The 26,402-nt window shown below is 42.6% G+C and overlaps 2 protein-coding genes across 2 annotated transcripts in view; one reads left to right on the forward strand and one right to left on the reverse strand.

The window, feature by feature from the left end:
• Nucleotides 1-346: 346 nt before the first annotated feature.
• On the forward strand, nt 347-21,138 carry LOC311143118 (stAR-related lipid transfer protein 13-like; the record flags this gene model as incomplete). The annotated part of the gene is given in 14 exon segments (XM_084178917.1): nt 347-360; nt 1,052-1,106; nt 2,902-4,238; nt 9,778-9,951; nt 12,675; nt 12,679-12,834; nt 13,067-13,202; nt 13,205-13,261; nt 14,215-14,443; nt 17,222-17,336; nt 17,694-17,915; nt 20,072-20,289; nt 20,538-20,714; nt 21,021-21,138. Coding segments are annotated over 14 exon segments (3,009 nt in total).
• Nucleotides 21,139-22,907: 1,769 nt separating this feature from the next.
• Nucleotides 22,908-26,402, reverse strand: part of LOC311142029 (relaxin receptor 1-like) — a gene marked incomplete at both ends in the record, with an annotated part of 55,357 nt that continues 51,862 nt past the window's right edge. The window contains 4 exons of the mRNA XM_084177575.1: nt 22,908-23,104; nt 24,834-25,046; nt 25,426-25,836; nt 26,004-26,233. Of these exons, the coding sequence (XP_084033701.1) occupies nt 22,908-23,104; nt 24,834-25,046; nt 25,426-25,836; nt 26,004-26,233 (1,051 nt within the window). The remainder of the gene's footprint in view (nt 23,105-24,833; nt 25,047-25,425; nt 25,837-26,003; nt 26,234-26,402) is intronic.

Below are 26,402 nucleotides of genomic sequence, written 5' to 3' on the forward strand. Positions count from 1 at the left end.
CGTGGGACCTAAAATAACCCCTTAAAAATAAAAACATATGCATGAGATGCAAACTGATCTGGAACACAATTACTAAGGGGAGCCAGGGATGTATGTGGCCCTTAAAAAATACAGGAAATATTGCATATTAACCAGGTTTTCCATCCAATCTTTGGTGGGGTCTTTTTCTGTCTGTAAAATTAATTATGCGTGAAATGGCGGTAGAAACGCTTTTATGCGCAAATATTGATAGAATAACCATCATATTCAAGTGTTTTTGGAGTCACGCAAAGATATGCTGTGTGGTCCTCCCACTACGACTCGAGAAAGCATGCAGTTTATTGGGCTACAGATGAAATAAGTTATGATGAACGTCACAGGGTGATGAAAGTGCACGGGGATGAGGCTTGATGCTACTTTCCAATAAATATCGGTGGTCTTATTCTGGTGACATGATGATCGATGCTTGGCTGCCGTTTGACAAATAAAAATGATCTCGCTCTTTTGTCCATAATACTCTCATCATGTAGGCTATACCCGCACTGTATTTGCAAGCTGTTGGCTAAAGTGTGTGTGCCAATACTATAGTGGACACATTCGCTATATAACACAACATTTTTTGTGACAAAACCATCAATAGAGTTGAAAGTGCGATGGAAACCCATTTAATCTTTTGGGCACTATGTCATCATGCACAGACCTTTATCCGCAACAAGTCAATTTGGTGGAAAAACATCTCTGGTGGGAAAATGTGCATATTTTATTTATGCAGCTTTTTGAATTTTCGCATGAAATTCTATTGCCAATTAGATGGAAACCTAGCGACTGACATGAACAGAATGATTTTATTTAATTTTTTCTTATCAACACCTATGAGCTTAACTACCTATCTAACCAATGATATGTCCCTCTTTCAGGTTGACATTGTTAAGACATTTGAGACACAATACTGCTATTGTCAGAGAAACTGTTTTTATAGATGGCTAGCTTATTTGGATTGGCACTTGTAAACAACCCAAAAATGTGGATATTTCCTGTGTTTATTCATTTTATCTCTTTCATTTCCACGTAGGAGGCTGTCAACCTTGAACAAGTGTGCCTCTATGAGACTATTGTTGCATGTCTCTGTCTTTCACAGTATACAGTGAGGGAAAAAAGTATTTGATCCTCTGCTGATTTTGTACGTTTGCCCACTGACAAAGAAATGATCAGTTTATAATTTTAATGGTTGGTTTATTTGAACAGTGAGAGACAGAATAACAACAAAAAAATCCAGAAAAATGCATGTCAAAAATGTTATAAATTGATTTGCATTTTAATGAGGGAAATAAGTATTTGACCACTCTGCAAAACATGACTTAGTACTTGGTGGCAAAACCCTTGTTGGCAATCACAGAGGTCAGACGTTTCTTGTAGTTGCCAACCAGGTTTGCACACATCTCAGGAGGGATTTTGTCCCACTCCTCTTTGCAGATCTTCTCCAAGTCATTAAGGTTTTGAGGCTGACGTTTGGAACTCGAACCTTCAGCTCCCTCCACAGATTTTCTATGGGATTAAGGTCTGGAGACTGGCTAGGCCACTCCAGGACCTTAATGTGCTTCTTCTTGAGCCACTCCTTTGTTGCCTTGGCCATGTGTTTTAGGTCATTGTCATGCTGGAATACCCATCCACGACCCATTTTCAATGCCCTGGCTGAGGGAAGGAGGTTCTCACCCAAGATTTGACGGTACATGGCCCCGTCCATCGTCCCTTTGATGCGGTGAAGTTGTCCTGTCCCCTTAGCAGAAAAACACCCCTAAAGCATAATGTTTCCACCTCCATGTTTGACGGTGGGGATGGTGTTCTTGGGGTCATAGGCAGCATTCCTCCTCCTCGAAAGACGGCAAATTGAGTTGATGCCAAAGAGCTCCATTTTGGTCTCATCTGACCACAACACTTTCACCCAGTTCTCCTCTGAATCATTCAGATGTTCATTGGCAAACTTCAGACGGGCATGTATATGTGCTTTCTTGAGCAGGGGGACCTTGCGGGCGCTGCAGGATTTCAGTCCTTCACGGCGTAGTGTGTTACCAATTGTTTTCTTGGTGACTATGGTCCCAGCTGCCTTGAGATCATTGACAAGATCCTCCCGTGTAGTTCTGGGCTGATTCCTCACCGTTCTCATGATCATTGCAACTCCACGAGGTGAGATCTTGCATGGAGCCCCAGGCCGAGGGAGATTGACAGGTCTTTTGTTTTTCTTCCATTTGCGAATAATCGCACCAATTGTTGTCACCTTCTCACCAAGCTGCTTGGCGATGGTCTTGTAGCCCATTCCAGCCTTGTGTAGGTCTACAATCTTGTCCCTGACATCCTTGGAGAGCTCTTTGGTCTTGGCCATGACGGAGAGTTTGGAATCTGATTGATTGATTGCTTCTGTGGACAGGTGTCTTTTATACAAGTAACAAGCTGAGATTAGGAGCACTCCCTTTAAGAGTGTGCTCCTAATCTCAGCTCGTTACCTGTATAAAAGACACCTGGGAGCCAGAAATCTTTCTGATTGAGAGGGGGTCAAATACTTTTTTTTTTTTTTTCCTCATTAAAATGCAAATCAATTTAGAACATTTTTGACATGCGTTTTTCTGGATTTTGTTGTTGTTATTCTGTCTCTCACTGTTCAAATAAACCTACCATTAAAATTATAGACTGATCATTTCTTTGTCAGTGGGCAAACGTACAAAATCAGCAGGGGATCAAATAATTTTTTCCCTCCCTGTATCTGTGCTGGATGACCTTGTATATTATCAATGGTTTATATTCCATTTTACATGCTCAAGTAAGTCTATATTTGCTTTGCACGTAGACATAGCCCTTGTCAATGTAAATTATCCATCCATAACCATGTTAAAAAATGTACTCCAATTTTTCTCTCATCTAATGCAGAGTGAAGACTCAGAGGAGGATGACCTGTGTGCTATCAGTGACCGCTGGGCTTTCCAGCGAGAGAGTAAGACGTGGTCACGACTGCGTACCCTTTCCACGCATATCTCCCCTAGCGTGGAGGTCCTCTCCTCCACCACCCTGCTCCCCATGAGGGCCTCAGCCAGTAGCGAAAGCATCTTGAGTGACTTCAGTAACCTGGAGGTCACCTCCACCCACAGCAGCAGCAGCCTGAGTGTGGAGAGTGCCAGAGGAACCACGTCCAGCAGGGGAACCCCCTCCAGTCAGGTCACCAGCACGGCAGAGCCCTACACCCTCACCTCCCACCATGATTCCCATGGCTCCCACTCTCCCAACGGATCCACCCTGAGCAGTGAGGACCAACCTGCTTTTCCCAAAGACCTGGTCACTGTTCCTGTCAGCAGAGAGAAGACCAAGAGGTGTTCCAATACCTTCCTGAGGAAAATGGAGTCGTTCAAGAGAAAAGATAAAGAGAGGGAAGCGACAGATGGCCAAGTTGTGACCAATCAGCTGCAGCTCCCTCTAACCCCTGGCAGTTTGCATTGCACTTCCAATGAAAGTCTACCTGGTTTAAAAAAGAACACTACAGAAAATAGCAGTGTAAATTACAGCAGAAAGGCCCATACGATCTGTCGGAGTACAGCCCGTAGGTCCCCAGTTAAGGTGAAGAACAGTTGGCTCTATCTAGAGGACTATGAGATGGGCGGGTGGAAGGGGGCTAAACAGGTTAGTCAGAAGAGTGGCTATAGAAATGGACTAGATTGTCTGGTTCATCTGCCAATGGACCACAAGCCAGGCACGTTCCCCAAATCCCTATCCATCGAGAGCCTGTGCACTTCTTCCACCTTTCACGAGCTGGGTAGATGGCAGATGGAGGACGTCAACCTTTCCCTGGGCAGCAGTCAGGAGTCCCAGGACTTCACCATGTTTCCTAGAAGAAGGAACTTGTGTTCCTCCATGGGGAGCATCTATGAAAATATGCCTGAGGCTAGTAGCAGTTCAGACGAATTGAGAGAAAAGGTCTTTGAGCATCTGGATGATATCCTTCAACATGTCCATGGCCTTCAGCAGAATATAGACCAGTGGTCCAAGAGGGTGTGTCAGGAGCTCAATGACGGGCATGAGGAGGTGGACACTGACGAGACCAGAGAAACAACATGCTCCTCCAGCCTCCATTTTGAGGACCAGTCTATGTCAGATGTAGGCATGACAGCCAGTGACTACGACAGCACAGGAAACTCCTTGAATGAAGTGGAGGATGTTGAGATGAGAGAAAGGAGGGACTCAGGAGTGGGCGCTTCCTTAACCAGGCCAAGCAGGTAAACATACACTCAGCTGCCAGTTTATTAGGTACACCCATCTAGTACCAGGTCGGACCCTCCTTTGCCTCCAGAACAGCCTGAATTCTTCAGGGCATGGAAACGTTGCTCAATTGGTATCAAGGGACCTAACGTTTACACCACTTCCACCAGCCTGTATCATTGACACCAGGCAGGATGGGGCCATGGACTCATGCTACTTACGCCAAATCCTGACTCAAATGAAATAAAATTGTATTTGTCACATGCTTCGTAAACAACAGGTGTAGACTAAATGTTTACTTACGGGCCTTCCCAACAATGCATAGAGATAGTAGAAAATGTTTTTAAAATAGAAAAATAATAACAAGGAATAAATACACAATTAGTAACGATAACTTGGCTATATACACGGGGTACCAGTACCGAGTTGATGTGCAGGGGTACAAGGTAATTGAGGTAGATATGTACATATAGGTAGGTATAAAGTGACTAGGCAATGGGATAGATAATAAACAGTAATAGCAGTGTATGTGATGAGTCAAAAGAGATTAGTCCAAAAAGGGTCAATGCAGATATTCTGAGTAGCTATTGGTTAACTATTTAACTAACTATTTAGCAGTCTTATAGCTTGGGGGTAGAAGCTGTTCAGGGTCCTGTTGGTTCCAGACTTGGTGCATCAGTACCGCTTGCTGTGCAGTAGCAGAGAGAACAGTCTATGACTTGGGTGGCTGGAGTATTTACAATTTTTTAGGGCCTTCCTCAGACACTGCCTGGTATAGAGGTCCTGGATGGCAGGGAGTTCGGCCCCAGTGATGTACTGGGCCGTACGCACTACCCTCTGTAGCGCCTTGCGGTCGGATGCCAAACAGTTGCCATACCAAGCGGTAATGCAGCCAGTCAGGATGCTCTCAATGGTGCAACTTTTTGAGGATCTGAGGGCCCATGTCCCGTGTAGCTCAGTTGGTAGAGCATGGCGCTTGCAACGCCAGGGTTGTGGGTTCGTTTCCCACGGGGGACCAGTATGAAAAAATTGATGCACTCACTAACTGTAAGTAGCTCTGGATAAGAGCGTCTGCTAAATGAATAAAATGTAATGTCTAATCTTTTCAGCCTCCTGAGGGGGAAGAGGCGTTGTCGTGTCCTATTCACGACTGTGTTGATATGTGGACCATGATAGTTCCTTAGTGATGTGGACACCGAGGAACTTGAAGCTCTCTACCTGTTCCATAATAGCCCCGTTGATGTGGATGGGGGCATGCTCGGCACAATATTCCCTCTAAGCTGTGCGCAGCTCCCCCATGACTGCTGCGCAGAATAAATATCAGCCTGCGCAGACAAGCACAAGATTGAACTTCACTCAACTTTCTAGAGTTTTTCCCTTTAGTTAACACTATCAACTTTTCCCTTTACTGTGTGGATTGTGATTGAATCAACGCAATATTAGCCACGTTCAATGGAACATACCGAAACAAAACTAACTATGCAAGACTTAGCATATAAAACTAACTATTCAAGAGATTTTGTTGTAGGCAGAACGCATCGGACGCATGACTCTGCCCGTACTCTACAACGACCTGTGCGGCATAACCAATCAGAGCTGCAGTAGACCTATATACAAATAGACCATTCCCATATATGGATCTGTGCCATTCACTTTGAACTGGACTGGTGTTTACAGCATGAGCGGTCATGATGTGCTTGTTTTGAGATCAAAATGAGAGCTGCATGTAGCCAGGTGTGCATATTTGTTAATATCCTTTGCTAGTTAGTGAGTAATTAGGCCAGTTATAGATCATTTGCAGTCAGCAATGGGGGAGTGATTTCTTCCTACAAGAGCACAAACGTGTACATTTTCAGATAAAATAACTTTTTTTTGTCTTAAAGGGGCAGTGTTGTATTTTGAGACAGGCTTGAATAAGCTAAGTAGTCAATAGGCAGAGGGTAGCATAATTTGTCTGATTCTCTGTAATAATGGTATGGGAATAATAATGCATTACATTTTTTAAAGTGGTTTCTTGCATCAAACAACACAACACATTTTCAGTCACGTCCTTGTCTGAAGTGGATAAACAGGTTAATGTCAAGCCTGCACGTTTTTTTCAAAAGTCTCATGGAATGTAGGCCTACATTAAACACCACACATTGGCTGCTACTGTAGGCTGAATGATTTCCCTACATAACATAGGCACAGCAGATCCCCTTATTGTATGGGACACTTTTAAATGTGCCTTTTAGAGGCCATGCAATTCAATACTCATCTTTAAAACAATAACAATTTAGGTCAAAAGAGTTCATCCTAAAAAAGGAAATAGAGGAACTAACAGTACAGATCGATAGCAATAACAACTGTAACATGGAGGCACAGAATAATTTAGAGGAAAAACAAAAAGAAATGGAGGAACTTATTCAAGAAAGATCAAGTGTAATATATTTTAAAAAATAAAGCCAACTGGATGAAATATGTGAAAAAATGCACCAAATTATTTTTCTTTATCTTCAACATAGAAATGCTACCAAAAAGAAGTTACAGAAACTTGTTACAAATAACGGAGTCATCCATGATTCACCAAACAATATTTTGAAAGAAGAAGGAAAGTACTTCAGTCTCCTCCATTTCCACTATCAGAAGTTAATTGTAAGGATTGTTCTTCTATTAACAATGTAAAATTAACAGCTATAGAGAAAGAGTCATGTGAAGGCCTAATTTACAGAGGAGGAACTTCTAGATGCAATTAAAGCCTTCAATTAAAGCCTTCAATATATTTAAAGATGCAATTAAAGCCTTCAATATTTTACGATGTACTCAAAGTTCGTTATTAACATGTTTTAACCACTCCTATAAAAATGCTAGACTATCAGACACTCAGCAAGAAGGTCTCATTTCATTATTACTGAAACATGACCCAGGTGGTAAATATAAAGATCCAGTCCACCTAAAAAATTGGAGACCCCTTACACTTCAGTGTTGTGATGCCAAAATCCTAGCAAAATGCATAGCGCATAGAATTAAAAGGTATTGTCAGATATTATTCATCCTAATAAGACAGATTTTTTACATGGACGGTACATTGGAGATAATATAAGACAAGTACTGGAAACAATAGAATACTATGAAAAATCTGGGAAACCAGGCCTGGTATTCATAGTTGACTTTGAAAAGGCCTTTGTTAAAGTACGACTGGAATTTATATATAAATGCCTGGACTATTTTAATTTAGGAGAATCTCTTATACAATGGGTTTAAGTTATGTACAGTAACCCCAGGTGTAAAATAGTAAATAATGGCTACTTCTCAGAAAGTATTAAATTGACAAGAGGAGTAAAACAAGGTTGCCCACTATCGGCATATCTATTTAATATGGCCATCGAAATGTTAACTATTAAAATTAGATCCAACATTAATATCAAGGGGCTAGAAATCCAGGGCTTAAAAACAAAGGTGTCATTGTACACTGACGATTCATGTTTTCTTTTAAATCCACGATTTGGATCCCTGCACAGCCTCATAGAGGATCTAGATTATTTTTCTAACCTCTCAGGATTAAAACAGAATTATGATAAGTGCACCATATTACATATTGGATCTCTAAAAAATACACAATTTACATGAACGTGTAGTTCACCAATAAAATGGCCCGACGGTGAAGTGGACATACTCGGTATTCATATTCCGAAAGAAAGAAATTATCTCACTACAATACATTTTAATAGAAAGTTAGCCAAATTAGATAAGATTTTGCTACCATGGAAAGGACAACACTTGTCTAGTTCTGGAAAAATCACCCTGGTTAATTCATTAGTCATATTCCAGTTTACCCACAGTACCAGTCAAAAGTTTGGACACACCTACTCATTCCAGGGTTTTTCGTTATTTTGAATATTTTCTACATTGTAGAATAATAGTGAAGCCATCAAAACTATGAAATAACACATATGGAATCATGTAGTAATCAAAAAAGTGTTCAACAAATCAAAATCTATTTTATATTTGAGATTCTTCAAAGTAGCCACCCTTTTCCTTGATGACAGCTTTATACACTCTGTGGATCTGTTGGGGCGGTATGCGAATTGGAGTGGATCCAGGGTGTCTGGGAGAATGGTGTTGATGTGAGCCATGACCAGCCTTTCAAAGCTTTCATGGCTACAGTCATTTAGAAAGATTACCTGTCTTGGTCCTATAGTGATACTTTGCCTGTTTGATGGTTTGCTGGAGGGTGTAGCGGGATTTATTTTGCCCTCAGAACAGCCTCAATCATTGGGACAAGGACTCTACAAGGTGTTGAAAGCGTTCCGCAGGGATTCTGGCCCATGTTGACTCCAATACTTCCCACAGTTGTTCCAAGTTGGGTGGTGGACCATTCTTGATACACATGGGAAACTGTTGAGCGTGAAAAAGCCAGCAGCGTTGCAGTTCTTGACACAAACCAGTGCGCCTGGCACCTACTACCATATCCTCTCTCCGACATAGTCTCGCCAGGTATCCCGCACGCCGGCCTCTATGGCGCCATCTCCTCCTTCGAGTGTCGGGGATTTGGGCCTGGTCCGCGATAATCAATATGTCTTTCAACCGACTCATTGAAATAGAAGTCCTCATCCAAATGGAGGTTAGTGATAGCTGTTCTGAAGTCCAGAAGCTCTTTTTGGTCATAGGAAATTATGGCGGAAACATTATGTACAAAAAAAGTTAAGATAAGCGCAAGAAAATACACAAAATTGCACAATTGGTCAGGAGCCTGTAAAACGGCCGTCATTCCCTCCGGTGCCATCAGCATAATGCAACAGGAACCGGGAATCGTCGGACCAGGCAATGTTTTTCAACTCCTCAATTGCCCAGTGTTGGTGATTGCATGCCCACTGGAGCCGCTCCGTGACCAGGACCGACGAGTTGTGCGTTCCGAGATGTAGTTCTGCACACCACTGTTGTACTGCCTGTTTGTGGCCCGCCTGTTAGCTTGCACGATTCTTGCCATTCTCCTTCGACCTCTCATCAACGAGCTGCTTTCGCCCACTGGACTGCTGCTGAATGTTTTTTATTTGTAGCCCCATTCTCGGTAAAACCTAGACACTGTCATGCGTGAAAAGCCCAGGAGGACGGCCGTTTCTGAGATACTGGAACCGGCGTGCTTGGCACCGATGATCATACCACATTCAAAGTCGCTTAGGTCACTCGTTTTGCACATTCTAACGTTCAATTGAACAGTAACTGAATGCCTCGATGCCTGTCTGCCTGCTTTATATAGCATGCCATGGCCACGTGACTCACTGTCTGTAGGAGCTAACCATTTTCGTGAACAGGGTGGTGTACCTAATAAACTGGTCACCGAGTGTACATTGTTATACACATTATTTTATAAACATGAAGATGATAACATGTTCAGGTTCATCCATATTTTTACAAATGTTTAAATAGCTCTTGAAGTTTAGACAGAGTATAATAGTAAAGACACATGAATTAATCAATTTAATCGTCTCTAGGAAATACCACAAATGGACACTTATAGAATTCTCTATCGATCAACATTCACCTTTATTTCCATTGCATTTCCCCTCTCTCTAGGAAGCTACGGTGGCATAGTTTCCAGAACTCTCACAGGCCGAGCCTGACTTCAGCCTCCCAGGAGATTAACCGCCAGTCAGCCGCTCAGCTCAACCTGCTGCAGATGTTCTCTCTGCTCCGGCTCACTGCTATCATGGAGAAGTACTGCGAACCCAACAAACATGGCTGGAGCTGGTGAGTGCAGGGCCCTTGGAAACTGGAGAGTGGAGACTGAAATGGAGATGAAGGCCTATATGTAGGGAAGTGCACTATATGCACTCTATTATACTGTCCTTTTGAAATGAAATTGTCCAGGGAATGAAAGGTTAATTTCAAGAGATTCAAGTATTGCTTTCTTGTGGTCAGGATACTGCTTTTTAAAGTGAATTGTATTGTATATGGCAAGGCCTTTGATCTACATTTGTGCAGCTAATGTATTGTAGTATAAAAGGAAAATCGGCTTTTCATAAAGCAGGCTGTTAAAAAGTTTGACTTGTACAATTTCACAATCGTCTCTCATTCAGGCTCTCATTTCCTATTCAGATGATTCATGCTTCGCCAAAATAAATCACATTTTCCAACATAAAGAAACTATTATCTTTGCAGTGGCCATTTTAGGACACACTCAGTTGTCAGCAATGAATTAGCGTGTTTTAATCTCCATCCTAAAAGGTTCCAACTTTAATTTATCTTGCATCATAAGCCATGTGCTCTCACACAATTAGGCTTCATCCCTCAGTTGAAAAAGTATTATGTGAATATTCATCAGATGAAATGGAAACCGTTAGACCAAACAGTTTTCATTCAAAAAAAGACATCAGATGTCCAGGGAAAATATCTAATGTTACCTGTGGTCAGGATTGTGCACAGATAGTCTACCTGTGCCTGAGCACCTGCCCTTTGACCTCACACTCGCCGTTTTGGGAGGGGATATGTTTTTTGTCGTTGTTGTTCTGAACCCACTGCCCGCAAGTCGTCGTTACTCATCAAGTTCGCCACCCCCCGCACATACAGTGCCTTCGGAAAGTACCCCTTGACTTTTTCCACATTTTGTTACATTACAGCCTTATTCTAAAATTGATTAAATAAAATCAATTCCTCAGCAATCTACACACAATACCCCATAATTACAAAGCAAAAACAGGTTTTTAGAAATTTTTGCAAATGTATAAAAAATAAAAAACAGATACCTTATTTACAGAAGTATTCAGACCCTTTGCTATGAGACTCGAAATTGAGCTCAGGTGCATCCTGTTTCCATTTATCATCCTTGAGATGTTTCTACATCTTGATTGGAGTCCACCTGTGGTAAATTCAATTGATTGGACATGATTTGGAAAGGCACACACCTGTCTATATAAGGTCCCACAGTTCACAATGCATGTCAGAGCAAAAACCAAGCCATGAGGTTGAAGGAATTGTCCGTAGAGTGCCGAAACAGGATTGTGTCGAGGCACAGATCTGGGGAAGGGTACCAAAAATTGTCTGCAGCATTGAAGGTCCCCAAGAACACAGTGGCCTCCGTCATTCTTTAATGGAAGAAGTTTGGAACCACCAAGACTCTTCCTAGAGCAGGCCACCCGGCCAAACTGAGCAATCTGGGGAGAAGGGCCTTGGTCAGGGAGGTGACCAAGAACCCGATGGTCACTCTGACAGAGCTCTAGAGTTCCTCTGTCGAGATGGGAGAACCTTCCGGAAGGACAACCAATTCTGCAGCACTCCACCAATCAGGCCTTTATGGTAGAGTGGCTAGATGGAAGCCACTCCTCAGTAAAAGGCACATGACAGCCCGCTTGGAGTTTGCCAAAAGGCACCTAAAGACTCTCAGACAATGAGAACAAGATTCTCTGGTCTGATGAAACCAAGATCGAACTCTTTGGCCTGAATACCAAGCGTCACGTCTGGAGGAAACCTGGCACCATCCCTACAGTGAAGCATGGTGGCAGCATCATGCTGTGGGGATGTTTTTCAGCGGCAGAGACTGGGAGACTAGTCAGGATCGAGGCAAAGATGAACGGCGCAAAGTACAGAGAGATCCTTGATGAAAACCTGCTCCAGAGCCCTCAGGACCTCAGACTGGGCCGAAGGTTCACCTTCCAACAGGACAGCAACCTTCGGGACAAGTCTCTGAATGTCCTTGAGTGGCCCAGCCAGAGCCTGGACTTGAACCCGATCTAACATCTCTGGAGAGACCTGAAAATAGCTGTGCAGCGATGCTCCACATCCAACCTGACAGAGCTTGAGAGGATCTGCAGAGAAGAATGGGAGAAACTCCCCAAATACAGGTGTGCCAAGCTTGTAGCGTCATACCCAAGAAGACTCGAGGCTGTAATCGCTGCCAAAGGTGCTTCAACAAAGTACTGAGTAAAGGGTCTGAATACTTATGTAAATGTATTATTTCCATCTTTATTCTTTTTTTGCAACAATTTATAAAAAACAGTTTTTCCTTTGTCATTATGGGGTATTGTGTGTAGATTGATGAGGGGAAAAAACTATTTAATCAATTTTAGAATAAGGCTGTAACGTAACAAAATGTGGAAAAAGTCAAGGGGTCTGAATACTTTCCGAATGCACCATACATGTCTTGAAATGCGTGAGTGTATGTAGCAAGCTACCTATTTTAAATATCAACAGTACTGCCGCTGCTGCAGCATAACATTTGATTAACACTTGATAGCCCACCCTTTTCGGCCGATGTCAATCATGTCTTTAGGAGGCAACTAGCTTGCTTACAATTTGTGATGAGTGAGTGTGTTGTTGCAGAAATAAATAGGCGTATGCAAAAAAAAATACATTGCTACAGAGTCTGTTATGAATTTAGAGATATGAATTATTACATATATTTCAGCTAACAACCTATATGCTGATATCTACATGAAAAGATTGAATCTAATCACCCTTTTCCTCCGTTTTGGCAGGTAAATTCCTAAGTTTATGAAAAGAAGTAAGGTCCCTGACTACAGGGACAAGCAGGTTTTTGGTGTCCCGCCAATCATCAATGTCCAAAGGAGTGGGCAACCCCTACCCCAGAGCATTCAGCAGGCCATGCGCTACCTCCGCAGCCAATGTCTGGAAAAGATACTGTCACTCTCATCCCCTCAAAGTGATAATGTGTTCCCTCATGCTATAGTGTGTGTATAACCTTATAACTTTAGTGTGTGTTCCACTCTAGATATGTAATGTTATTTCCATTGTAGTGAGATTTCATGTGCTTGGTGATACATTATATATGATAATGCATTGAAGTGTATGAATTATGCTAATACACCAATGACATTAACAACAGTTTTTCACTCCTTTTCCTGTCAAGGTTGGCATTTTCCGTAAGTCTGGGGTGAAGTCTAGGATCCAAACTCTGCGGAAGCTGAATGAAAATTCTCCAGACAATGTGAGCTACCAGGGCCAATCAGCCTATGATGTGGCCGACCTGCTGAAACAGTATTTCAGAGACCTGAACCCGTCCTCACCACCAAGCTCACTGAAACCTTCCTGCAGATCTACCAGTGTGAGTCAGTAGCTCTAAGTCAGGGAGGGCAACTGGCGGCCTGCGGGTGACCCCCCCCCCCATTTTGTCGGCCCATGGATCAATTTCCAAAAACGGGCCCCCCTACTACCCCAAAAAAACGTTACTGTTCAGAGTTAGAATAGTAGAATAAACAAGGTGCAATTTTGAAATGTAGTTGTGCATCAGCAGTTTTCTCTTGTTATGTCAGTCACTGAAAGTCACTGCAGCCCCTCATGAGGAGTTTTTTACACTGACGGGCCCATACCTGCTCTAAGTGCTCCCCACCTACCCACTCAGGAAAGCTCTGAACTCCTGTGTCTACTTCAGATTACCCCTCAGCACATAATTATCAGATTTAAATAATTGACTAGATCAGGGTTCTTCTCAGAGGAGACTATATAGTCCAGGGTTCTTCAATTCCGGTCCTGGAGGGCCGAAACACCTCTGTTTTTCATCCTCTCCTTCTAATCAGGGGCTAATTCAGACCTGGGACACCAGGTGAGTGCAATTAACTACCAGGTAGAAATAAAAAACAGAAGTGTTTCGGCCCTCCAGGACCGGAATTGAAGAACTCTGGACTAGATAGTCTCCTCTGAGAAGTCGATCAGCTTATTGAGAGGCATAATAATGATACAGTACTCTATGATGTCCCCCAGCTAGGACTTTACAGCTACAGTTAGGATTTATGGAGGTTTTACAAACATGGCATTAAGCCATCGTCTAGATTTGATGTCTGGTTATAATCTATATGGAATGTCTACTGCTATAATTACCAGGTGCATTCAGATGTCATCAGTTTTTTCATCATTATCATGCTAAGATCTTAAAACCAACATAACAATTGACGTTCAGACACCAGCTTTGGTCTGTGTTCTAGGTCAAATTACCATCTTACACATCAGAACATCAGAGATTCCAAAGATGGTGATGTATCTGTCATGTGTATTTCCCAGGTGTCCCTAAGGACATGCGTCTTCAGGCAGCCCAGGCTGCAGTCATCCTGCTGCCTGACGAGAACCGGGAGGTCCTGCAGACCCTGCTCTTTTTCCTCAGTGACATCGCCTCTGCTGAGGAGAACCAGATGACAGCTGGGAACCTGGCCGTGTGCCTGGCCCCCTCCATTCTGCACCTCAACGTCTCCAAGAAGGAGGGCACCTCCCCTAGATATGTACTGGTATGCGTGTGTCTGCATACAGTGGCTTGCGAAAGTATTCACCCCCCTGGGCATTTTTCTGATTTTGTTGCCTTACAACCTGGAATTAAAATGTATCATTTGATTTACACAACATGCCTACCACTGTCACGACTTCCGCCGAGGCTGCCTCCCCTCCTTGTTCGGGCAGGCTTCGGCGTTCGTCGTCACCGGCTTACTAGCCACTGCCGCTCCATTATTCATCATTCCATTTGTCTTGTCTTGTCAATCACACACACCTGGTTCTTATCCCCTCATTAGTCTGTGTATAAGTGTTCCCTCTGCCCCCCTTGTCCTTGTGGGTGATTGTTTATTTGTGAGAGTAGTGTAGCTCGGTGGAGCTACTTGTACCTTGTTATTGCCAGGGTAGATATTTCCCCTGTGCCTGTTATTGTTGGAGCTACCGTTACCTTGTATTGCCAGGGTAGATATTTCCCATGTGCCTATTTTGTTTGTCGCTATCCAGCGCTATGTGTGTACGACGGAATAAACTCTGCATGTACGACGGAATAAACTCTGCATTCAGTGATTACCCTCCTGCGCCTGACTCCTTCTATCACACTCATCACAACCACTTTGAAGATGCAAAATAAATTAATAAAAAACAAACAAGAAATAATAAAATAAAAAAATAAGAAAACTTGAGCGTGCATAACTATTCACCCCACCAAAGTCAATACTTTGTAGAGCCAACTTTTGCAGCAATTACAGCTGCAAGTCTCTTGGGGTATGTCTCTATAAGCTTGGCACATCTAGCCACTGGGATTTTTGCCCATTCTTCAAGGCAAAACTCCTCCAGCTCCTTCAAATTGGATGGGTTCCGCTGGTGTACAGCAATCTTTAAGTCATACCACAGATTCTCAATTTGATTGAGGTCTGGGCTTTGACTAGGCCATTCCAAGACATTTAAATGTTTCCCCTTAAACCACTCGAGTGTTGCTTTAGCAGTATGCTTAGGGTCATTGTCCTGCTGGAAGGTGAACCTCCGTCCCAGTCTCAAATCTCTGGAAGACTGAAACAGGTTTCCCTCAAGAATTTCCCTGTATTTAGCGCCATCCATCATTCCTTCAATTCTGCCCATTTTCCCAGTCCCTGCCGATGAAAAACATCCCCACAGTATGATGCTGCCACCACCATGCTTCACTGTGGGGATGGTGTTCTCGGGGTGATGAGAGGTGTTGGGTTTGCGCCAGACATAGCGTTTTCCTTGATGGCCAAAGATCTCAATTTTAGTCTCATCTGACCAGAGTACCTTCTTCCATATGTTTGGGGAGTCTCCCACATGCCTTTTGGCGAACACCAAACGTGTTTGCTTATTTTTTTCTTTAAGCAATGGCTTTTTTCTGGCCACTCTTCCGTAAAGCCCAGCTCTGTGGAGTGTATTGCTTAAAGTGGTCCTATGGACAGATACTCCAATCTCCGCTGTGGATCTTTGCAGCTCCTTCAGGGTTATCTTTGGTTTCTTTGTTGCCTCTCTGATTAATGCCCTCCTTGCCTGGTCCATGAGTTTTGGTGGGCGGCCCTCTCTTGGCAGGTTTGTTGTGGTGCCATATTCTTTCCATTTTTTAATAATGGATTTAATGGTGCTCCGTGGGATGTTCAAAGTTTCGGATATTTTTTATAACCCAACCCTGATCTGTACTTCTCCACAACTTTGTCCCTGACCTGTTTGGAGAGCTCCTTGGTCTTCATGGTGCCGCTTGCTTGGTGGTGCCCCTTGCTTAGTGGTGTTGCAGACTCTGGGGCCTTTCAGAACAGGTGTATTTATACTGAGATCATGTGACACTTAGATTGCACACAGGTGGACTTTATTTAACTAATTATGTGACCTCTGAAGGTAATTGGTTGCACCAGATCTTATTTAGGGGCTTCATAGCAAAGGGGGTGAATACATATGCACGCACCACTTTTCCGTTATTTATTTTTTTGAATTTTTTGAAACAAGTTGTTTTTTGAATTTCACTTCACCAATTTGGATTATTTTGTGTATGTCCATTACATGAAATCTAAATAAAAATCCATTTAAATTACAGGTTGTAATGCAACAAAATAGGAAAAAAAACGGCAAGGGGGGTGAATACTTTTGCAAGGCACTGTATGTGTGTATCATGGCATGTATTGATTTGTTTTGGCGTGTGCTGCATGGCACTAAATGCCTTAATGCCTTTGCAGCTGGATCATTTGTAATCAGTGTTTTTAAATGACGCCCAGAGCTCCCTCTGGTGTATTCTCTTGCACTTCTACATCCATCACAATTAGGGAACATGAGTGCTTTAGTGGTCCTCTGTAGCTCAATTGGTAGAGCATGGCGCTTGTAACGCCAGGGTAGTGGGTTCGATCCCCGGGACCACCCAATCGTAAAAATTTATGCACACATGACTGTAAGTTGCTTTGGATAAAAGCGTCTGCTAAATGGCATATTATATTATATTATATTATAGTGGCTGCGCTCTACCCATCCTCATTGATGTGTCAAGTCAACATTTTGTACAAACAAAACTACCTAGGACTGACAGTGTTGTACCAGTTGTTTTCCTATGGGCTAAATAAATGCACTAAAATTCTGCTTATTAACATCCTCATGGATGTGTCATGTCAAAATGGAGCCCAAACAAAACTACAGAGGTTGGACAGTGTTGGACCATTTGTTTTCCTCTTGACTATTTCCTCATCAAAATGCTGCATATTGACAACATTGTACTGTTGTTGAACTCAAAGCTCAGAGGATGATTGTGATGTGTGTTGACTGTGTTCCATCTTTCTGGCAGATTAATCCACCGAAAGGGGGCAGGGGGAAAACCGGACCACAAGGACCTGAGTGAGAACATGGCTGCCAGTCAAGGGCTCAGCCACATGATTGTGGAGTGCAAGAAATTATTCCAGGTATTATACAGAATACATCTACAGTCCTTGAAGTATATGATCTCTGTTCTGAATAGCATGATCCTTCAGGACAATCAGTCTCTAACAAAACACCATCCAGATGCATTGACTAATGTTGAAACAATGTGAGTCATTTAAAGAATGGTTTATTTTTAAGAAAGCATTTATTTTAGAATGACTGAAATAAACATATTTTCACAGTGTACCGTACATAGAATAAATGTGATGTCGGAAATTAACTTGATGTACTTTCAGAGGAATTCAGTAGGCTACACTATACGTACATGACAACCGCTATATACATCTCTGTAATTCATTTTTAAAATAACCCAGTTGCCCTCTTATTTGGTGTGACAGATCCTCCATGAGATGATGTTGCAGTCGCAGAACTCCTACGTCGCAGCAGACGCCAAGCCACTCCCTCTCCACGGCCTGGGACTGAACATGATGGGCGAGCCTGTGGATTACAGAGCCTACCTGGAGGAGAACATCCAGGCTGTACTGAGGGAGGCCATAGAGAAGAGCAAAGGATGGCACAGTGCCCCAGGCCCAGAGAACACAGAGCTGACCTACAAGAAGGTACGGCTCAGTGACTCTGCTGCATGCTGATACTAATGCTGTCTGTTCTCATACAAGAGCAGAATTCACTGCTCAATCATTCTAATATTAGTTTTGCCTGCAGGCAGAAGCGCCTCTAGCCTTTTGAGGGCCCTAAGCGAGATTTGGTAGGGGGGGCCGCGCCACCTCACGGGCAAAATATTTTAGTGCATTTCAGTGTTAAAGTTAATTTCCTGCAATTCTATGCATTTTGCCACGGGGTGTAGAGAACATTTTGAAGTTTATAAACTAATTGCATGCAATTCTACTAATTTTGCCATGGGCGGAGAGAACATTTTGCAGTTTCAAAGGTAATGTCCTGCAATTCTACACATTTTGCCATGTCTTATACCATGTTCATAAGATATCTGAGTGAGAGTGACTAACAAAATCAATGGGGGCCCCCTGGAGGTCAGGGCTCCTGGGCACATGCCCTGCGTGCCCGGTCGGGAATTTGGTGATGTTTACTACAAGGTTTAGATAGCTGACTAGACTACCTTAGCAATCCCCCAAAATTTGAGCTGACATGGGCTAACTGAGTGACTGTCAGTGACTGACATAACGAGTAGAAAACTGCTGATGCACTACCACATTTCGAAATTGCACCTTGTGTATTCTACTTTTCTAACTCTTAACAGTAAGTTGCTTGCAACCGCCCGCACGACTAGAATCACTACTCTCGGCGGGTCTGACTTAGAATATGTGGACAACTACAAATACCTAGGTGTCTGGTTAGACCGTAAACTCTTCTTCCAGACTCACATTAAGCATCTCCAATCCAAAGTTAAATCTAGAATCGGCTTCCTATTTCGCAACAAAGCCTCCTTCACTCATGCTGCTAAACATGCCCTCGTAAAACTGACTATCCTACCGATCCTTGACTTCAGCGATGTAATTTACAAAATAGCTTCCAACACTCTACTCAGCAAATTGGATGTAGTCTATCACAGTGCCATCCGTTTTGTCACGAAAGCCCCATATACTACCCACCATTGTGACCTGTACGCTCTCGTTGGCTGGCCCTCACTACATATTCGTCGCCAAACCCACTGGCTCCAGGTCATCTATAAATCACTTCTAGGCAAATCCCCGCCTTATCTTAGATCATTGGTCACCATAGCAACACCTACCTGTAGTATGCGTTCCAGCAGGTATATCTCACTGGTCATCCCCAAAGCCAACATCTCCTTTGGCCGCCATTCCTTCCAGTTCTCTGCTGCAAATGACTGGAACGAACTGCTAAAATTTCTGAAGCTGGAGACACTTATCTCCCTCACTAACTTTAAGCATCAGTTGTCAGAGCAGCTTACCGATCACTGCACCTGTAAACAGCCCATCTGTAATTAGCCCACCCAACTACCTCATCCCCATATTGTTATTTACATTGTTATTTATTTTCCTCATTTGCACCCCAGTATCTCTATTTGCACATCATCCTCTGCACATCTATCACTCCAGTATTAATACTAAATCTTAATTATTTTGCACTATGGCCTATTTATTGCCTTACCTCCATAACTTACTACATTTGCACACACTGTATATAGATTTTCTATTGTGTTATTGACTGTACATTTTGTTTATTCCATATGTAACTCTGTGTTGTTGTTGTTTTTATCGCACTGCTTTGCTTTATCTTGGCCAGGTCGCAGTTGTAAATGAGAACTTGTTCTCAACTGGCTTACCTGGTTAAATAAAGGTTAAAAAAATAAACAACTTTCAAAAAAGTCCAGACCCTGAGACCCTGACTGAGTTCCATAAAAAATAAAATAAAAAATATATAAAATATATATTGATGACTATTTTTCAATGTCACTTTCAACAAATATATACAATATTATATTTCTAAATTTTTGGGGCTGGGGGCCCCCTAGCAATCACAGCAGCATGTTTGACAAAAAAAATTATTTTGAAGAGAAATTGAGCTTTGATTTTGCCCTACATTGTCACGACAGTGTGGCCTTCAATCATTGTATGACTGGAAAATGAATTTACCATTTGGCATAGCTTCTTTTGCTGTTGGAATGAAGTGAATCCTGTCCACTTTGAAGAGTGAAGGCATGTTAGCTAGCTTGTTAAAGCTACAGTATACTGTTCAGTCCTGAACCATAATATCACAATCTATTTGTTCTCTTCAGGTAGGGGATGGCCATCCCATTCGTCTTTGGAAAGTGACCACCGAGATAGAGGCCCCGCCCCAGACAGTGTTGCACAGAGTTCTGCGTGAGCGCCACCTGTGGGATGACGACCTGCTACACAGCCGTGTAATCGAGGCTCTAGAGGACAACACAGAGGTGTATCACTATATGACAGACAGCATGGCACCTCATCCCCGCAGGGACTATGTAGTGCTGAGGTACGCATGGCGGACGAAATTAGCTGTTTGATAATTGTTTGTCTAGCCAGGTGCTGTATCCAAGGCCTGATTGGGAGACATGGACAGAAGGGCAGAGTGGCCAGAGGCCAATCATACTTATGTCTGCCCTTTGCTCAGGGGTAGTCAACATGTTGTTGATTCAGTAAGGTGAATTGTTAAATCTTCAGGCTGTTGATTGAAACCAAAGAAGACAGTAATGACCCTTGCTGTATTTTTCTCCTGATTAGGCGGTGGTGTAGAGACCTTCTTCAGGGCCTATGTCTGCTAGTGTCCTCCTCTGTGGACCATGACAACGTTCACCTGGAGGCGGGGCTACGGGCAGTGCTGCTCACCTCACGGGTCCTGATTGAGCCTTCTGGGATAGACCGGTCCAGGCTGACGCAGTACTGCAGAGCGGACCTCCGGTAGGAAACCAGCTATGCATTAATTTCCACTGGACACCATGTTTTTTATGATGATTTAAATGGCTAATTGATGCCTATGGACAACATGTTGACCTAGAGCTCATGCAATTAGTTGGCACCTTGCCATTTAAACATAGTCATAATTACCATGAAAATAATTGTGCAACATAGATTTGTTGTGTGAAAGATAATCTAAATGTGAATGCCATTGAAATGTATTTCTGAGGAGTGGGTGAACCTCCCTGCTATTGAAGTATGTAATTGGATCAGAATGTCTTATTTGACCTTGTGTTGTCATTTTTTCAGGGGACAATCACCTGAGTGGTACTGCAAAGTGTTTGGCCATCTCTGTGCAGTGGAAGTTGCTAGGATACGGGGCTCCTTCCCTGTGCTCTCAGCGAGAGAAACAGAGACAAAGCTTTGAGCTCTCAGATGGCCAGACAACCCACACGTGCTGCCTACGGCTCACAATGACTCAAATTTAGAGTGCCAATCTGTAGCATTATGTTACATCTGCCTGACAAACTCTCCACAGTGTCATCAACATGGGACTGTCAGGATGTGCTCTCAGATTGCACTGATGCCCCATTTGGAGCCACTGTGGAATTTGTAGCAATATTTACAAATCTAAACCAGTCTATGCATTAACTCACCCTAACATATTCAAAAGTACTCTGAAGTAAATAAAATACTTTATTTCTGTAAAATCCATCCTTGTGAAAGATTAGGTTAGATTAGGACAATTGTGTTGATAGCTTTACTTATGATACCTACATATCTGTTCCCATTTTAATGCTGCTGTGACAGGAGCAAGACTAAAGGCGAGGATGCTAAAATGCCATGGAATAACTCAGGAGATCTCTTTAGCAACCATTCCTGTTTGTTCTGTATGCTATGCAATTTCTTCATGATAAATTCACAGAGCTAATATATTTTACTATTTTTTTACACTGACAGGGGTCCTAAAATTGTTCATCAAATAGCTAAATGATCCATGGTATGACCATCTTAAAACAATTCCATATGACCCCCCTGTAAGTGTGTATCTACAGTATTATTGTATTTTATTGTGTCCCAGTAATCAGTGTTTTATTTATGTCTGTATGAATGAGTGTTTGTATGAGTCATATGAATGTGACTACCAGTATGTAGCTGACAATAAGTGCCTGTACAGAATCATCTTTTTCTGTTGGGCAATATGTACAGGGATGCTGTTTTATTTGATCTAATCTTAATCTGAGTCATGCAATGGGTGGAAGTGCAATGATTGAATGCCTTTAACTTTTTTCAGTGTTTTCTTATGCCATGTGCATTACATACAGTACCTACACAAGTAACCAGTGCTCCTAACTGGAATTACTCCAATTGAATAATTTAAACAATTGTGGGGAAATAATAGCCATAAACACATTTCTGTGAACTACAGTGTATTTTTAACTTAATAATTTTTTGTAACATATAACAGGCTGTTGTACATTGAAGTAGTAGTAAATAACTTGCATTTTAGCCCACAACGTCTTTATCTAATTTGTCTCATCTATTACTCTTTACTCTCCATCTATTTGTATTATACTGCTCTGACTGTAAACAGGGTAGAAAATCAATAGACGTTGTGAAATGTGTATTCTCTCCCTAAATCCACCGGCCCTTTTTCACCACTATAATTTGTTTTGTTGTTTATTTTCTTGTCACAGTTGAGCTTGAGAAGCAAGCCGTATCATTGCATCCGAATGTGAAATTTACCAAATCTAACCAAATGTCACACCCTAAAACCCGAAACATATCACTCATTTACACCGTTTCAATTCCATATTTTTAGATTTTTTTATTATACATTTCTACTATACATGCGCAATGAGTATACAAAACATTAAGAACACCTGCTCTTTCCATGACGTAGACTGACCAGGTGAATCCAGGTGAAGCTATGATTCCTTATTGATGTTGTTAAATCCACTTCAATCAGTGTAGATGAAGGGGAGGAGACCGGTTAAGAAAATATTTTTAAGCCTTGAGATAATTGAGATGTGGATTGTGTATGTGTGCCATTCAGAGGGTAAATGGGCAAGACAAAACGGGGTATGGTAGTAGATGCCTTGTAGAGCCCATGCCCCGCCGAATTGAGGCTGTTCTGGGGGGGCAGTAGCTCTCCAGGAGGGTTGACCAGCTCCCTGACTGAGAGGGTCCTTTTTGTTAAGGAGGAGGGCTGGGGTTCTGGTAGACTTCAAATACTTTTTGTGAAGTTTCCCTGAGCCCAGTCTGTTTGCACTTGGCCTTCAGGCAGAGTTTCAGTCTCTCCTGGAAGGAGCTGGTGGTGATGGTGTACAGGATGGGGTTTAGGGCACTATTGATGGGCAGGATGAAGATCACCACCCATAGAACGATCGTTCCTGGAGGACAGGGAGGTAGAGGAGGAGCAGGAGGAGAAAGGGGACAAGGAGGAGGTCACAAAGATTAAACAAAATGATAGCAATTTAATAGTAGTAATCATACAACCACATGTACAGTGGGGAAAAAATGTATTTAGTCAGCCACCAATTGTGCAAGTTCTCCCACTTAAAAAGATGAGAGAGGCCTGTAATTTTCATCATAGGTACACGTCAACTATGACAGACAAATTGAGGAAAAAAAATCCAGAAAATCACATTGTAGGATTTGTTATGAATTTATTTGCAAATTATGGTGGAAAATAAGTATTTGGTCACCTACAAACAAGTAAGATTTCTGGCTCTCACAGACCTGTAACTTATTCTTTAAGAGGCTCCTCTGTCCTCCACTCGTTACCTGTATTAATGGCACCTGTTTGAACTTGTTATCAGTATAAAAGACACCTGTCCACAACCTCAAACAGTCACACTCCAAACTCCACTATGGCCAAGACCAAAGAGCTGTCAAAGGACACCAGAAACAAAATTGTAGACCTGCACCAGGCTGGGAAGACTGAATCTGCAATAGGTAAGCAGCTTGGTTTGAAGAAATCAACTGTGGGAGCAATTATTAGGAAATGGAAGACATACAAGACCACTGATAATCTCCCTCGATCTGGGGCTCCACGCAAGATCTCACCCCGTGGGGTCAAAATGATCACAAGAACGGTGAGCAAAAATCCCAGAACCACACGGGGGGACCTAGTGAATGACCTGCAGAGAGCTGGGACCAAAGTAACAAAGCCTACCATCAGTAACACACTACGCCGCCAGGGACTCAAATCCTGCAGTGCCAGACGTGTCCCCCTGCTTAAGCCAGTACATGTCCAGGCCCGTCTGAAGTTTGCTAGAGTGCATTTGGATGATCCAGAAGAGGATTGGGAGAATGTCATATGGTCAGATGAAACCAAAATATAACTTTTTGGTAAAAACTCAACTCGTCGTGTTTGGAGGACAAAGAATGCTGAGTTGCATCCAAAGAACACCATACCTACTGTGAAGCATGGGGGTGGAAACATCATGCTTTGGGGCTGTTTTTCTGCAAAGGGACCAGGACGACTGATCCGTGTAAAGGAAAGAATGAATGGGGCCATGTATCGTGAGATTTTGAGTGAAAACCTCCTTCCATCAGCAAGGGCATTGAAGATGAAACATGGCTGGGTCTTTCAGCATGACAATGATCCCAAACACACCGCCCGGGCAACGAAGGAGTGGCTTCGTAAGAAGCATTTCAAGGTCCTGGAGTGGCCTAGCCAGTCTCCAGATCTCAACCCCATAGAAAATCTTTGGAGGGAGTTGAAAGTCTGTGTTGCCCAGCGACAGCCCCAAAACATCACTGCTCTAGAGGAGATCTGCATGGAGGAATGGGCCAAAATACCAGCAACAGTGTGTGAAAACCTTGTGAAGACTTACAGAAAACGTTTGACCTGTGTCATTGCCAACAAAGGGTATATAACAAAGTATTGAGAAACTTTTGTTATTGACCAAATACTTATTTTCCACCATAATTTGCAAATAAATTCATAAAAAATGCTACAATTTGATTTTCTGGATTTTTTTCCCTCATTTTGTCTGTCATAGTTGACGTGTACCTATGATGAAAATTACAGGCCTCTCTCATCTTTTTAAGTGGGAGAACTTGCACAATTGGTGGCTGACTAAATACTTTTTTTCCCCACTGTATCTGGTTTACCTGCTATTTCCACTTGTAAAAGAGAGAGGATCTTTAGGAGGAATATAGGTGTCCAACACATGGCATCTGTGAAAACGATGAAGAAAAACCTCTTGGCTATAGAGACCTCCTTGTTGTAGACGAACTGTCTTGCTGTCTTGGCTGTTTTCTGTACAGAATAAAACATGCTGGTGTAGGAGAAGACAATTATGACGAATGCAAAGAGATTCAAGCCTGAAAGACAAAATGTGAAATACATGCGTTCATTACACCACAAAATACCGTCCTGATATAAGCATTGAATAAAACAGCAAGACCATAATCAGAGTAAAGCTATTGCAAAACTTGCAGAAATTGGTGATCTTTCTATTCTCGTGGAGATTTGAACTAATTAGAACTGATTGGTATATCAGAAGTCCTCATCGCTGTGAAAGAAAAGTCTAGCTGAGATCTGATATGATGATAAACCCTTTTTTCATTGCAGTCTCATGTCTCCCCAGGAAAATACATGAAACATAATCCAAGGCCTGTGGAATTGCATCCTCATCTTTCTATTATCCTCATTATCTTGCAGAATCACCACCATCAGGGCTGATTCCTATGTTCCTCTTACCCAGAAATATTCCAGTTGAGTAGCACCGGGCACCTGGTTTCTCCATCTCGTCTGAGTGAAGTGGAAAACACACTCCATTCCTGCCGTAGTAATTCCCAAACGTCTGCTTGTCCCAGAAGGGAATGACGGCGATTATAAAACCCAGGACCCAGATGAAGATGAGGTAGCAGAGTGTCTGTTTCCGTCCGGCTCTGTAGTTGTGGAAGGGGAACACAATGCACAGGTACTTCTCCAGAGTCATGTAGGTCAGAAGCATGACTGACACCTCAGTGGACAGCATGGCCAGACAGCCAATCAACTGGCACTGGAGGCTCTCCATCCACAGCTGAGCGTGTCTGTTGTACTCTCCACAGTATTTGATGTCGAATGCACCGATGAAGAACAGGTAGACTCCCATCAGGCAGTCAGCGCCTAACAGATGGGATGGATTTCAGGGATCTTAGTTCACATGCATAGTTTGTCATGAGAGGAGTTGTGTTTATACACTGCTGCTCAATGAATCTCAATAGATAATGAGTTAGATAAGTACAAGTTATGAGAAGTGATTGCTGCCCTCTGTGTTGAGGTAGTCTACTCACAGCACAGTGATATGATGGCCATGGTGTGGTGCTGATTTTCAGATGCAATGCAAGACCTCAGGCAGATCACAGAGATGTTGCCAAAGCAGATGATGAAGGCCACCACCCACACAAAAACGCGAAGGATGATGTTCGCAAGAAGATTTTCAAATGTTGAAATTCCATCAGTGTTTGGCTTGCAACTTCGCACATTAGGAGAGTAGCCACAGTATTCAAATTTCTTAAAATAACTGGATCAAGAAGAAAACAACGAAAATATCACAATTAATCACTTTTGAACAAACTTTCTTCTGAAGTTATCATTGATCATGTTGACAGTTTCACTTTTACATTGATATGGTTGACAGATGACAGGTTTGTTTAGGGTAATATAGTGTGCTTTGTCAGAGAAGAATTCAC

This window comes from Coregonus lavaretus (genome assembly GCF_964263955.1).
Source record: "Coregonus lavaretus genome assembly, chromosome: 15".
Taxonomy (NCBI): domain Eukaryota; kingdom Metazoa; phylum Chordata; class Actinopteri; order Salmoniformes; family Salmonidae; genus Coregonus; species Coregonus lavaretus.